This window comes from Chrysemys picta, chromosome 13, assembly GCF_011386835.1.
Source record: "Chrysemys picta bellii isolate R12L10 chromosome 13, ASM1138683v2, whole genome shotgun sequence".
Taxonomy (NCBI): domain Eukaryota; kingdom Metazoa; phylum Chordata; order Testudines; family Emydidae; genus Chrysemys; species Chrysemys picta.
This window is the reverse complement of record NC_088803.1, coordinates 9,703,081-9,716,128: the sequence shown is the minus strand read 5'-3', so window position 1 is coordinate 9,716,128 and position 13,048 is coordinate 9,703,081. Positions and strand designations below refer to the sequence as shown.

Below are 13,048 nucleotides of genomic sequence, written 5' to 3'. Positions count from 1 at the left end.
AGGTCTGACATGAATTTGGACCTCTGATCTGTAAGGACCTCCTTGGGGAACCCCACTCTTCTGAAAATGGTCAGTAGTGAGTCTGCCATAGTGTCTGCCTCAATAGAGGACAAGGCCACTGCCTCTGGGTACCGGATGGCAAAATCTACCACCACCAGAATCTATTTGTTCCCTGACCAGGTTGCCTTGCTGAAGGGCCCCACTATGTCCACAGCCACGTTCTGAAAAGGCTCCTCTATGATGGGCAGAGGCCTTAAGGTGGCTTTACCCTTATCCCAGGCCTTCCCCACCCTCTGTCAGGGGTCACAGAACCTGCAGTACTGCTGGATGTCATCAAAGACTCCGGGCCAGTAAAAGTTCTGTAGCAACCTCTGCCTGGCGCGCTGGATCCCCTGGTGTCCCGAGAGAGGAATATCATGGGCCAGGTACAGCAACCTGTGGCAGTACTTCGGGTGGACCACCAGCTGACTCCAGATCCCCCATAACTTCACTGCTCCTTGGGGAACCCATTCATGGTACAGGAATCCCTTCTCCCACAGGAATCTCTTCCGGCAGCCTTCTCCCAGGGCCGCACTGTGGCCAGCAAGTTCCCTCAGCTTCTCCAAGGAGGGATCCTTCCATAACTTGGCATGGAATTCACGGCTGGGGAAGGGATGGCGACCTGCTCCCTCTCGCTGGCTGGGTTTGGGGTCACAACGCCACCGAGCCCTGTCACTGGTGGCCCCCTTCACACTGGGGTTGGGCCCCGCACCCCTTGCTGGCTATGGGTAATGACTTGGGCACTCTGGGGTCCGCCCGGCCAATCCTCGGTTGGCAGCTGATGGTGCACCCCATGTCTTTGGGGCCCTCCTTGGCCCCCAATGTCAGACACACCCTCGCTACAGGTACCTTAATTGGGGGCCCGCACGTGCCCGGCAGGGTCAGGTAGGTGTTGGGCACCACCCAGTCTGGGGCCACCATCTCAGGCTGGGCCAGTGTCACCTCAGCATTTGTCTCCCAGTACCCGGTGACCATCCACCTCCAGGGGAATGAGGCAATCGCTCCTCAGGGGCTGTCCTGTGCCCAACCTGTAGACTGAGAACTTTGAATACAAAGTATCAAGGCCCACTCCCCGAGGAGCTGGCCTGGGAGACGCCTCCCTCCTGAGTCATGGGTAAACTGCCAGCCCCTCCTGCCTGGGGAGCCTGCCCCTCCTCCGGCTGGGATCCCACCCAGGTACCCTTTGAGGGCTCAGTTTGTTCATCCTGTCCCTGGATGTGGCATTGGGCTCATCTGTGGCCCCTCTGCCCACAGTAATTACACCTCATGTCCCATTGGTCCCCTGGGGCTGGTCAGTCAGCCTTGGTATTGGCTGCCCCCCTTGGAAGGGATTTATCCAAGTCCTCCTTTTGGGGGGCCCCTGAGTGACTCCCTTCCACACCGACATGGGCCTGTCCCCTTGGGATTCCATTCCATATCCCTACCTGCTGTCTACAAACTCATCAGCCAGCTGCCCTGTGCAGCGCTGCGCGGTCCTTCGGCTTCTTGTCCACTAGTCACATTCTCAGGTCAGGGAGGCAGCCCTCAGTCATCTTCTCCAGCCCCACCAGTTCGATCATGTCCTCCTTGGTCTGGGCCCCAGCCCCATTCTCCCATTTGCGGGTGTATCCCCTCATCCAGATGGACAGTTCCAGATAGGTCACCCCCCAGGGTCTTCTGCAAACTCCAGAACCTTTTCCTGTAGACCTCAGAGGTCAGCCCATACTTGCGCAGCAGGGCTTAGATGAACAGTTCATAGTCCTTTGCTTCCACCCCATCTATCTGGCTGAACAACCCTATGGCTTTGGGACCCAGTAAGGGAGTGAGATGCCAAAGCCTGTCTGCCGGGTCAATCTGGTGCAAACTGCAAGCCTTCTCAACGGCAGTAAGGAAGGCGTCCATATCCTCCCCATCCTTAAACTGGGGCAACAATTTTATATCGAAATTCCCTGCAAGCTTGGCCCCCCCGGGCCCATCCCCACTCACCATGGTAGAGATCTCTCTGCTTCTCAGCTTCGCCAATGCCACCTCTGCTTTTCCTCATGTTTTCTCTGTCTCTCATGGTCCTCCTATTCTTTCACATGGTCCTGCCGTTCCTTTTCATGGTCCTCCAGCTCTTTCACTTTCAGCTCCTCCTCCAGCCTTTGTCCTGCTACCTCATTGCATCCCCTCCTGGGCTCAGGTCACGAAGGGCATCGGCCATCCTCTACGTGGATACAACTGGGCAGCCTCACCTGCCCCGAGGGCCTCAGTAAAAATCACCCCCCCCCCAATTCCCATCCCCATATAGGCATTGGTGCAGCACATAGGGAAACTGAGGTACACACGATATTAGTACAGAACAGTAAGACTCACATGCAACATAACAAGGTGAACAAAACCCCACTTCATCAAATAGCATTATAATAAAACAAATAATCAACACCATAAAGAAATAAGAAATCCGCTAGAAAAAAAATATAGGCATGCAAGCAGGTTAGCCTTATAGGTTACAGTGACTGGCCACCAGCAGAGAAAAGGAGGAACCCTGGGGCACCAATGCCTAAGCCCTCTGCAATGGCAAGGGACTGAGTCAGTGCCAGATGACCCCAGTAGATGACACCTGCCCCACACTGAAGAGAAAGATGACCCTCTCCCTCAGATCACTGCCAATCTAACATGGCAGGTGGGGGGTAATTCATTTTCCATGTCAATTCTGATGACCAGTTGGATCATGAACATGCCAGCCTGACCCATCGGCCAGGCACCTCAGAGCATCGTCCCACCCCGTCCTGTCTCCAGCTGTGGATGATCCCTGATGCTTATGAGGAAGGTGAAAAAACATCCCAGAACACAGGGAGCCAATGGGGCATCAGGATAATTCTTCCTGCCTGAACCCTGCAGGGATGCATGAGACTGGATTATAATAATTGTCTTCATACAGGGCTGCAAGCGTTAGGAGCAAGTTGAGCTGCCCCGTTTACCATTCCCACTTCCCTGAGCCAAGAACCCCCCGCTCTGGGGCTGGATCAGAGCCAGCATCCCCTAGAGGGGAAAGGCCCCATGATACATTTACCAACTGTCTCACAAAGTGGCAAATCTTCAGCCCCAATCGGTTACGTCCTGCTCCCCCCACTGGAAATCCACAAACTGCTGCAGACATGGATGGGCTGATAGGAGCTGGCTGCAATACAGACCACGCAGATAAAAGTCTGGCAGGGATCCCACCCTCTGGCGAAGCAGCCATGACCCTGGAAGAGAGCAGAGCAAGGGGGTGGACTGAATTGGGGGCCGTTTATCTAGGAGAAGCGGCTTGATTGGCCCACAGAGGCAGGGTTACAGAGCGGAAGCCAGAGTGAGAGAGGGGGAGGTGGGATGGGAAAGGGAAACTTTGGGAGAAAAGGGGCATTGAATGGGGGAGGAAGGAGGATCCTGTAGGAGAAGGCAGAGTCAGTGGAAAGGGGAAGGAGCCACCGGAGAGGAGATAAACAGCCCTCTGCAGTGTTTACACCCAGAATATTGCAGGGCTGGTTTTGTGCTTCTCTAAGGTCCTGTCCATTTCGGTACGGCCCAGGAGCTCACTCCTGTCCCCAAGGGGGGCTGCCATCAGCCAAGAGCATCTACAGGTGTGAATGTCAGTTGGAGCTGTGTGGGGTGAACCCAGGGCTGGTATAGCTGGGGGCTATGGGTTGAGATTGAGGGGCACTGGCAGAGGTGGTGGGAGGGTTAAGCACAGGGCTGGGATACCAGGGGACTACAGCTGGTCAGGATTGAGGGAACTTTGGTGCGTTGTTTTCCTGTGCGCTCGATTCACGGATTACTGGCTGGGTGCAGAGTTACAGGTCAGGATATTGTTAATATTTCCTCCCCTCTTTATCTCCATGCAGGGCAGCCCTTCATACGTACAGGGTGAGACTGAGGAGACATGGCCAAGTCACATAGATCAACAGTGGTAAGTGGGAACCCGTGTGAGATGGGATCCTCCTGGGTCAGGACGCTGGGCTTTCCCCTCCCTCCCTCAGGACAACGCCACCCTCTGGGAACAGGGCTGCAGGGCACATCTAGGAGACTTCACTGCAAGTACCTTCCAGTACTGCCCAATTCCTGTCCCAGGTGCCTGGTCGCTCTTGGAACCAGGGGGCCTTCAAACATAGAAGAATCATATAAGATCAGATGAGTTAATGTCAAAGGGCCACAGCTCCACTGGTGCCATTGGGCCAGCCCCCATCTGGTGTGAACGGGCCACAGCTCCAGTGGTGTCAATGGGCCATACTCCAGCCGGTGTATATCGGCCGTAGCTCCACTGGGGTGAGTGAAGAGGAGTCCTTGTTGCCCTGAGGGATTCGCTCCTGGCGTCACTAAAATTTTTTTTCCATTGATAGAAACAGAGAAGCCCCCTGCTGTGTCCCATGCCAACTCCACGTGCACATGGTCTCCTCCAACTGCCTTGGTCCTTTTGCCAACTGCTCCCCTTTCTCCCCCTCCCCTTTGTCCCCGTCCCAGGGCTCCAGTCTAGTCCCTAGATCATTGGTCCCTCGGAAGGACTCCCTGGGCACAGACGTCTTTCGCGATGACAGTGGAGACTGCATCGTCCGCTCCGACCTGGGCTGCTACCTGCAGACAAAAGATTTTCTTGAGAGGGGGCATGACATCAAGATCCGGAGACTACACCCTGCATGCCAGGGCGGGGATCACTATGTGGGCAACAGGCAGGAATCCAATATCTACATCATCAAGGGCAGTTCCTATCGGGTTGTGAGGGACCTGAGCACAGATAAGGGAGCTCAGATCTTTGAGCTGCATCCCAGGTGCCGCGGTGGGGACCACTACGGGAGGGCTGGTTGGACCTTCTTCATCATTTTCCAAAACCAGGGTGAAATCCGCTGGGTGACTAATTTGAGGACAGCTGAGGGTGAAAAAAACTTTGTCTTGCACCCTGAATGCTGCAAGGGGCTCTACTACTTTGGCATCGATCAGTACCTAGCCCTGATCAAGATGGATGAGAAGTGGGGAGCTCATTTCTACCTGTACCCAGACGCGAGCAAAGACAAGCTGGACTCCTTCTTCTCCATCCACCCCGACGTGCTGAACTTCTTCCCTGGGGGCTTGACCCTTACCAAGGGCATCTCAACCTGCGGCTGGGAGTGCATCAAGACCCTGCACAACAACTCTGACTCCCCCATCACCTGGTCTGACAAGGTCACCCGCAAGGTGGGCTATGCCAAGCAGAAGATGTCCACCATTGAGCACAACTGGAGCATCTCCGCTGAGATGTCCATCGGGGCTGGAGACCTCACCAAGCTCATCACCCAGCTCCAGTTCTCCCTCAAGGCTGAGTATGGCGGGAGAAGCATCCACACGGAACAGGAGGACTGGAATGAAGCCCGAGAAGAAGAGGAGTCAATCCAGGTGACCCTGGAGCCCCAAAAGAACCTGTACATCTGGCAGTACCAGCTCGGCATAGGCCAGGAGCCCGTCTTGTTCTGCAGAGACATCCAGTTCACCAAAGAAAACAACCCACCCGACCGCATCCCACTGCCTCCAGTCCCCTAAGTGCCCATGAGGATGGAGAATGCAGCACCATGATGCTATTCTGGATGTGTGCATGTGAGCTTCTTTGAATTAGTATTACCCCTTCCGGTCTTTCCCTGGGCTGGCCAAATTTCACCCACCTCATCCCAGCTGTTCTCCTCCTGGTTTTCCTCCTGTTCCCAGCTTTACTCAAATCTTGTCTGCAACAAAGATGGTTTAATTAAACTTTCTTCCCTTCCTATTTTAGCCAACGGTTTTAGTTGATTGTTCATTTATTGTGTGATCTTATGATTAACTAACATGTCATGGCACATGTAATCATTGTAAGCTGAAGAGAGTTAAATTGTAGGATTATAGAAAGGTAAGATTGATGAGCATCGGGGATCATCCATAGCTGGAGATGGGCCAGGGTGGGCCAGGGCTCTGAGATGCCTGACTGGTGGATCAGGCGGCTTCAGAGGATGGTGAAAAAAAATCCCAAAGAACCAATGGGACACCAGGGTAAATCTTCCTGCCTGACCCTGCCGGGGAAGCCCTGAAGCATGAGATCAGATGGTAATAATAGTCTTCATACAGGGCTGCAATTGTTATGAGCATGTTGAGCTGCACTGGTTTAGTTTCTTAATTTCCATCCCCCCAGTTCATCTAGAGGGGAAAGGCCCCGTGTCCCATTCCCACCTCCATGAGTCACCAACCCCCCTTAACATGGAGAAGGGGCTCGATGGGGCAGGGTTAGGGGGTGGAAGCAGGAGTGGGAGAAGGGAGGGGGAAAGGGAGGGGACACTTGGGGGCAGAAGGGGGGCATTGGATGGGAGAGGAAGGAGGAGCCTGTAGGAGAAGATGGAGTCAATGGAAAGGGGGAGGAGCCACTGGAGAGCAGTACCAGCAGAGGGGAAAGTAAGCCGGTACAGGCCGGTACGGAGTACCGGTATAAAAAGGTGCAGCAGCGTACAGGCAAATAAGTGGAGCATTCAATACTGGCTTACTTTCACCTCTTTTGGCTGCATCAAAAACAGTTTAAACTCAAAGCTAATGAAAGCTTGGAAAGGGAAAACTCACTGTCGCATTAGTTTCTCTCCTCCCTCCTCCTCCAGCCAGGCTGGGGGCGAGGCTTGGCTCCATGTTCCCCGACCCCCGCACTCAGCAGGGGCTGCAGCGGCTCCCCTCTAGCGTGCAGCAGGGAGCAGGGGGACTGGCTGAGGGAGAAGCCTGCCCAGGACGCCTGCTGCCTGCATAGGAACAGTTTAAACTCAGCTGTTCACTCCGGGGGATTAGGGGCCATTTCTGGCATCCTTGTTAATTTCACTCACAGTTGTTGGGGGGGGCGGGGGTGAGACCAAGGCAGGGGCAGAATACAATAGGCATTTGGCTTAGGGTGACCAGACGTCCCGATTTTATCGGGACTGTCCCGATATCTGCTTCTTTGTCCCGCGTCCCGACCAATGTTTGGTCGGGACACTGGACAAAAAAGAAATGTTGCCCTCCGCTCTGGCGCTCACGCCCCCCGCCCCAGCTCCGCCCCCTCCTTCCCCCATTGGCTCCCTCCCCAAATCCCCACCCTGGCCCCGCCTCTTCCCCAACCACGCAGCATTCCTCCTCCCTCCCAGGCTTGCAGCATGGCAGGGCAAGCCTGGGAGGGAGGGGGTGGCGGCGGTGCCTGGATCCTGGAGCTGGTGAGTCAACTCCGGCACCCAGGCACCGGGCAGGTGGGCAAAGGGGGGCTGGCAAGGGAGGGAGACGGGGGGCTCAGCTGTGAGCCCCCCGCTGCACCAGAGGGCTCCTGCCTGGGCCGCTGCACCCGGGGCCAGGAGCGCAGCCTGGAGGCTGCTCCAGCCCTGCAGCCCACAGGGCAGCGCGGTGGGTCCGGGCAAGGGCAGCGCGGAGCAGGCAGGGGCCAGGTGGGCAGCATGGGGGCGTGGGCGAATCCCTGCTGCTGCCGGGAAGCCCCGCACCTCTCCCTCCCGCTCGCGGCTGCGGCTCCTTCCCGGCGGGAGACTAGGCATGGGGGATGCGCGCCGCATGTGGCCGGGGCGGTGGAAGGCGCGTCCCGCTGGGAAGGACCCGCAGCCGCGAGCAGGAGGGAGAGGCGCGGGACTCCCTGGCAGCAGCGGGGATTCAGCCCCGCCACCCACCCGGCTCCTGCCCGCTCCGCGCTGCCCCCGCCCGGACCCACCACGCCCCGCATATGCCCATGGCGGGCCGGGGGGTGGAAGGCTCCGTGGGGAGGGCAGCGCACGGGGCCAGGGCCTGCTAATGCTCCAGGCCCCTTTTAAACTCTCAAACTCCCTTTTTTTTTTGCTCTGCCCCCCCCTTTTTTTTTTGCTACCCCGCCATCACGATATTTTATACTGCTAATCTGGTCACCCTAATTTGGCTGCACAGCTTAAAGCCAGAGCTAATAAAAGCCAGTGGAAGGAGAAAACTCACTGTCACATCTGTTTCTCTCCTCCCTCCTCCTCCTCCAGCTCCAACAACTGTGAGTGAAATTAACAAGGATGCCAGAAATGGCCCCTAAACCCCCGGGGTTGAACCAGGGAGTGAACAGCTGAGTTTAAACTGTTCCTATGCAGGCAGCAGGCGTCCTGGGTCAGGACGCTGGGCTTTCCCCTCCCTCCCACCCTGCCTCAGGACAGCGCCACTTCCTGGAGACAGGGCTGCAGGGCACATCTAGGAGACTTCACTGCCTGCATCTTCCAGATCTGCCCAACTCCTGTCCCAGGTGCCTGGTTGCTGTTGGAACCAGGGGGTCTTCAAGCATCAAAGATTTACAAACAATGAGATGAGCTAATGTCCTGCCCTCCCTTCTCCTCCCTCAAGATTTGACTCCTGTTGATGGACCATTGTTTCCTTCACAAGGATGCCCCAGGCACAGACATCTTCCATGGCCAAGGCAGATTCTTCATTGTCCATGGCGAGCTGGGCTGCTACCTGCGGACAGAGGATCCAAAAAGCGGGACTGGTATCAAGATCTGGAGACTGCCCCCCGGGTGCCAGGGTGGGGATCACTACTTGGGTGCCCATGAACAATCCAACGTCAACATCATCAAGGGTGACGCCGACCGATGGTGAAGGACTTGAGCACAGACGGTGAGGCCGAGGTCCGTGAGCTGCATTAGAACTGCCGCAGTGGGGACCACTACACGCACTGTGTTTCCTTTTTTTTCCATCATCTTCCTAGAGCGGGGGTTATGCGCCAGGTCCTTGACTTGAGCACAGCTGAAAAAGGGGATGTCACTCCCCTGCAGCTGGAATGCCACAAGGGGCTCTGTTATTTTAGCATCTCTGTCACCCCACCCCTGATCCAGGTGGATGAGAAATGGGCGGCTCAGTGCTACTTGTACAGACATGTGCAGCTCGGTCCCCCAGTCTACTTCTCCATCCACCCCAACATGCTCAACTTCTTCCCTGGGGGGTGGGCCCTCACCAAGGGCGTCTCAATCAGCGGCTGGGAGTGCATCAAGACCCTGCACAACGACTCCGATTCCTCCATCACCTGGTCTGACAAGGTCACCTGCAAGGTGGGCTACGCCAAGCACCAGAGGTCCAGGATCGAGCACAATTGGAGCATCTCCGCTGAGCTGTCCCTTGGGGCCGGAGCCCTCACCAAGCTCATCATCCAGTTCCAGTTCTCCTTCAGGGCCGAGCACGGTGGCAGAAGCATCCACATGGAGCAGGAGGACTGGAACGAAGCCTCAGAAGAAGAGGAGTCAATTCAGGTGAACCTGGAGTGCAATCAGGACCTCTACATCTGGCAGTACCGCCTCTGCATAGGCCACAAGCCCGTCTTGTTCTGCAGGGACGTCCATTTCACCAAAGAAAACAAACCACCCGACCGCATCCCACTGCCTCCAGTTCCCTAAGCATCCAAAGAGGATGGAGAACGCCAGCACTACCAAGATGCTATTGTTGACCTGTGTGTGTGAGCGTTGGCCTCCTGGAAATGAATGGGATCAAATCAGCCCCTTCAAATCCATACTTAGCGCTTCCTGGTGCACTCCTCCCTGCTCGCAAACCCAGCTCATCTGCTTCCCCTCCTCCAGCTTCTCTGCAAATTGTGTCACCGGGGCAGGTGATTTCCTGGCATGTTCTGTCTTCTCTCGCTGTAACCCACAGCCTGAATTCTGCTTTGGGATCATTCTGGGGTTGGATCTGCTGCCGAAGCACAAAGAATTAGTCGAGCCTGGATAGATCATTGGTTTTTTTCAGCATTCCCCGGGTTGCTAGGGTGGAATTTCCTTGAGTTTCTCCTTGGTTCAGGGTCTGTAGAAGGGTAAAAAGCAGGAGGGAGCCGGGATGATCGTAATTGTCTTTGTACAGGGCTGCAAGTGCTAGCAGCATGTTGAGCTGCGTTGATTTAATTCTTTAACTTTTGTCCCCCCAAGTTCACCTAGAGGGGAAATGCCCTGTGTCCCATTCCCGCCTCCCTGAGCCACCAATCCCCCCGCCCTGGAGTTGGATGGGAGCCAGCGCCCCCTAGAGGGGAAAGGCCCGATGACACAGTCACCGACCCTCACAACCTGGAGAATGTTCAGCCCCTGTCGGTTACGTCCTGCTCCACCTGAACTGGCTGCTTGGTCCTGATTGGCTTCTGCTCACTCCCGGTCATGGTAGCCACTGCGGGACCAAGTCTGAACTCGCTGCTCTTCCCCCCCAGTCAGGAGAGCTTCTTGGGGCATAGTGCCCCCACATGCCAGAGCCCCCAGCAGGGGCCAGCCAATGCCTGGCACACCCTATAATAGAGCTTGGGGCAGGGGACACACAAGGCGCAGGTAAGGAGGAGGTACCCAGGCAGTAAACCCATCTCATCCCTGGTGAGCCTTCCCCATCCCCCTCCCCCTGTATCTGCCCTGCCGTCTCCCTCGTGAGCCCCCAGCATGGAGTTATTAGTGTATCACCACTGGACAGAGCTGGGGGGGAGGGAGCAGCAGGAATGGGACCCTGAGAGCCATGGGGACGGGAATGACCTGTGGAACTCACTGCCACACGAATTTAACAGGCTCAAGGGCCAATCAGAAGTTCGTGGGGATCACGGCCAGCAAGGCAGAGGAGCCATGTGCCGGGGTGGGGGAGCCAGGGTGAAAGCCTGCAATTCAGGGCATGGCCCAGCAATAAGGGAAGGGGAGCAGGAGGGAGTGGCCCCACTAGGGAGGTTATTGCACAATTCTCCACCAGGGGGTGCCACTCTCAAAGGCCAGGCTCGATGGGCCCTAGGGATCCTTCAGCAACAGCGCAGATGTAGGGCAAGCAGGGCAGAATCTGGGCCAGTCACCTCCCAGCCAGGGCCGGCTCCAGGCACCAGCGCAGGAAGCAGGTGCTTGGGGCGGCACGTCCGGGTCTTCGGCGGCGGGTCCCTCAGTCCCTTTCGGAGGGAAGGACCCGCCACCGAATTATGAAGCGACGCGGTAGAGCTGCCGCCGAAGTACCGCTGATCGCGGCTTTATCCTTTTTCTTTTTCTTCGCCGCTTGGGGCGGCAAAAAAGCTGGAGCCGGCCCTGCTCCCAGCTGTATTCCAGCTCCGCATGACTCACGTCCAGAGCCAGGGAGAGACCCCAGGCCGCCTGACCCCCCAACTACTAGACCCCCTCATCTCATAGCAGGGGAAAAAACCCAGGAGTCCTGGTCCCAAAGGCCCCCCATACAGACACACACTCTCCAACCACAAGACCCCACTCCCATCCCAGAGCAAGGGAGAGAACCCAGGCGTCCTGGTCCCCAGCCGCCCCCGGTTCTAATCACTAGCCCACGCCCTGTCCCAGCCAGGGAACAGAGAACCCAGGCGTCCTGCCCCTCCCCACCAGACACCCGAACCGGCCCTTTAATGGCTGTGCAGTTGGGAGGAGCCGGGCGGCCGCTTCCCCTCCCCGTTAGCTGCGACTTCCCGTTTGGGGCGGGCCGAGCGGATCTCCGGCCCGGGCTCGGCTCCGGGCTCCCCGCGCCGGCTGGAGGCGCAGCCCTTGGAGAGGGGCGCACGGCCGCGTCTCCGCTCCCAGCGCCGGTGAGATCCGGGGACCGGCCCCCCCTTGCGGGCTGCCCCATCGCCCCTTCCCGGGGGCTCTGCAAGTGGGGCCTCTCCAGGGGGGTCCCCCCTTCTGGGGTGGGGGGAGCAGAGGCCGCGCTGGGCTGCTGGGTACCCGCGGTGCCCGGTGCAGAGCCAGTTTCCACACACACCCCCACCCGGGACCCAGGCCTCCTTCCCCCTCCCACACCCAGGGCCTGGCCCCTCTTGGTGTGACTCCCCCACCCGCATCCTCCCCCAACCTCCCTATCTGGGGCTAGGCTGATTCTCCCCAACCCTGTGCGGTGGTGCCCTTCCCACCCTCCACACCGCCAGGGTCCGGCTGGTCTTGGCCTGGCCTGTTTCAGTATGGACCCCCCCTCACACTTCCCCTTTGGTGTCCCCCAGGCTCTCAGCCCCCCCCATGGCCGGGATTGCCCCACGGGCACATTCCCCTGGCACCGATGTCTTCGCCACCCCTCATGGCTTCTTCGTCGTCCGCTCCGACGTGGGCTGCTTCCTCCAGGCGCCCGAGTGCCACTGCCCTGAAGCCGTGGAGATCCGGGACCTGCACCCTGCCTGCCGGGGCGGGGAACACTATGTGGGCGACGACATCGGCTCCGCCGTCTGTATCCTCCGGGGACACGCGTTCCACCGAACCACGGACCTGAGCACCGCCCCCAGCCCTGACGCCCTCCCCCTGCACCCCACGTGCCGCGGCGGAGACCACTATGCCTCGTGGGGCAGCCGCTTCTCCATCATCTTCCTGGCCCGCGGCGTGGTTCTGTCTGTGGCTGACCTGACCACAGGGGCTGAAGCAGAGGAGATGCCCCTGGAGCCCGCGTCCCGCCATGGGCTCTACTACTATGCCCCTGATGCAACCCACCTGGCTTTCCTGGGTGTGGACGAGCAGCGGGGGCTATACAGCCAGCTCTTCTCTAGCTCGGGCCACCAGGAGGTCCTCCCCGTCCACGCGGACGTGGCCAGCTTCCTCCCCGGCGGCCTGTCCCTGGTCCACAGGGGCACCTTCGGGGCATGGGAATGCGTCAAGCTGATCCAGAACGAGACGGACGGGCCGCTCCCTGGCAGCCACGAGATAACCCGGAAGGTCGGACGCGTGGAAGAGAAATTGGCCAACTGGACCTTCTCCACGGCCGGTTCCCCGGCACCCGCAGACCTGTCTGTGGCCTTGCTCCAGGCCCAGTTCTCCCTGCCCCCCGTGTATGGCGGGCTGGGGCTCAGGACGGAGCAGGAGGAGTGGGAGGCCGTGGCCGAAGAGGGAGAGGAGCTGCGGGTCATTCTTCAGCCCCGGCAGAAGCTCTACTGGTGGCAGTATCACCTGGGCTTGGGGCACCGGCCTATACTCTTCTGCCGCTGCCTCAAGGTGACCCGTAGCCCCGCGTCACCTGCCAACCTCCCGCTGCCCTCGTCGGACTCAGGGGACGCTGGCATCTGACTGGGGAAGGGAGGCTGGCGGTGGGAGAAAGGTTAACGCTGTTGCTGAATAAATGATGTTCTGTTGTA

At 58.2% G+C, this 13,048-nt stretch overlaps 2 protein-coding genes across 10 annotated transcripts in view; both read left to right on the top strand.

Moving 5' to 3' along the window:
* The window catches only part of LOC101934969 (uncharacterized), a 38,190-nt gene extending 27,198 nt beyond the window's left edge, over positions 1-10,992 (top strand). For 2 of the 9 annotated variants that reach the window (XR_010592170.1, XR_010592167.1), the window contains 3 exons: positions 3,885-3,949; positions 4,501-5,604; positions 8,347-10,992. Coding sequence is in view for 2 of the 9 variants with exons in the window: in XM_065565400.1 (XP_065421472.1) it covers positions 3,923-3,949; positions 4,501-5,550 (1,077 nt within the window). In the remaining 7 variants the exon portion in view is untranslated. The other 7 variants (XR_010592168.1, XR_010592165.1, XR_509567.4 and 4 more) reach the window with 7 other exon arrangements.
* A 390-nt stretch (positions 10,993-11,382) lies between these two features.
* LOC101935249 (uncharacterized) lies at positions 11,383-13,048 on the top strand. The gene is made up of 2 exons (XM_005290104.4): positions 11,383-11,524; positions 11,933-13,048. The coding sequence occupies exon 2, from the start codon at positions 11,949-11,951 to the stop codon at positions 12,978-12,980; it is 1,032 nt and encodes a 343-aa protein (XP_005290161.3). The 5' UTR covers positions 11,383-11,524; positions 11,933-11,948; the 3' UTR covers positions 12,981-13,048.

What these genes read in the sequence shown, in the direction of transcription:
- LOC101935249 (XM_005290104.4), top strand. Translation starts at nt 11,949, where the DNA reads ATGGCCGGGATTGCCCCACGGGCACATTCCCCTGGCACCGATGTCTTC.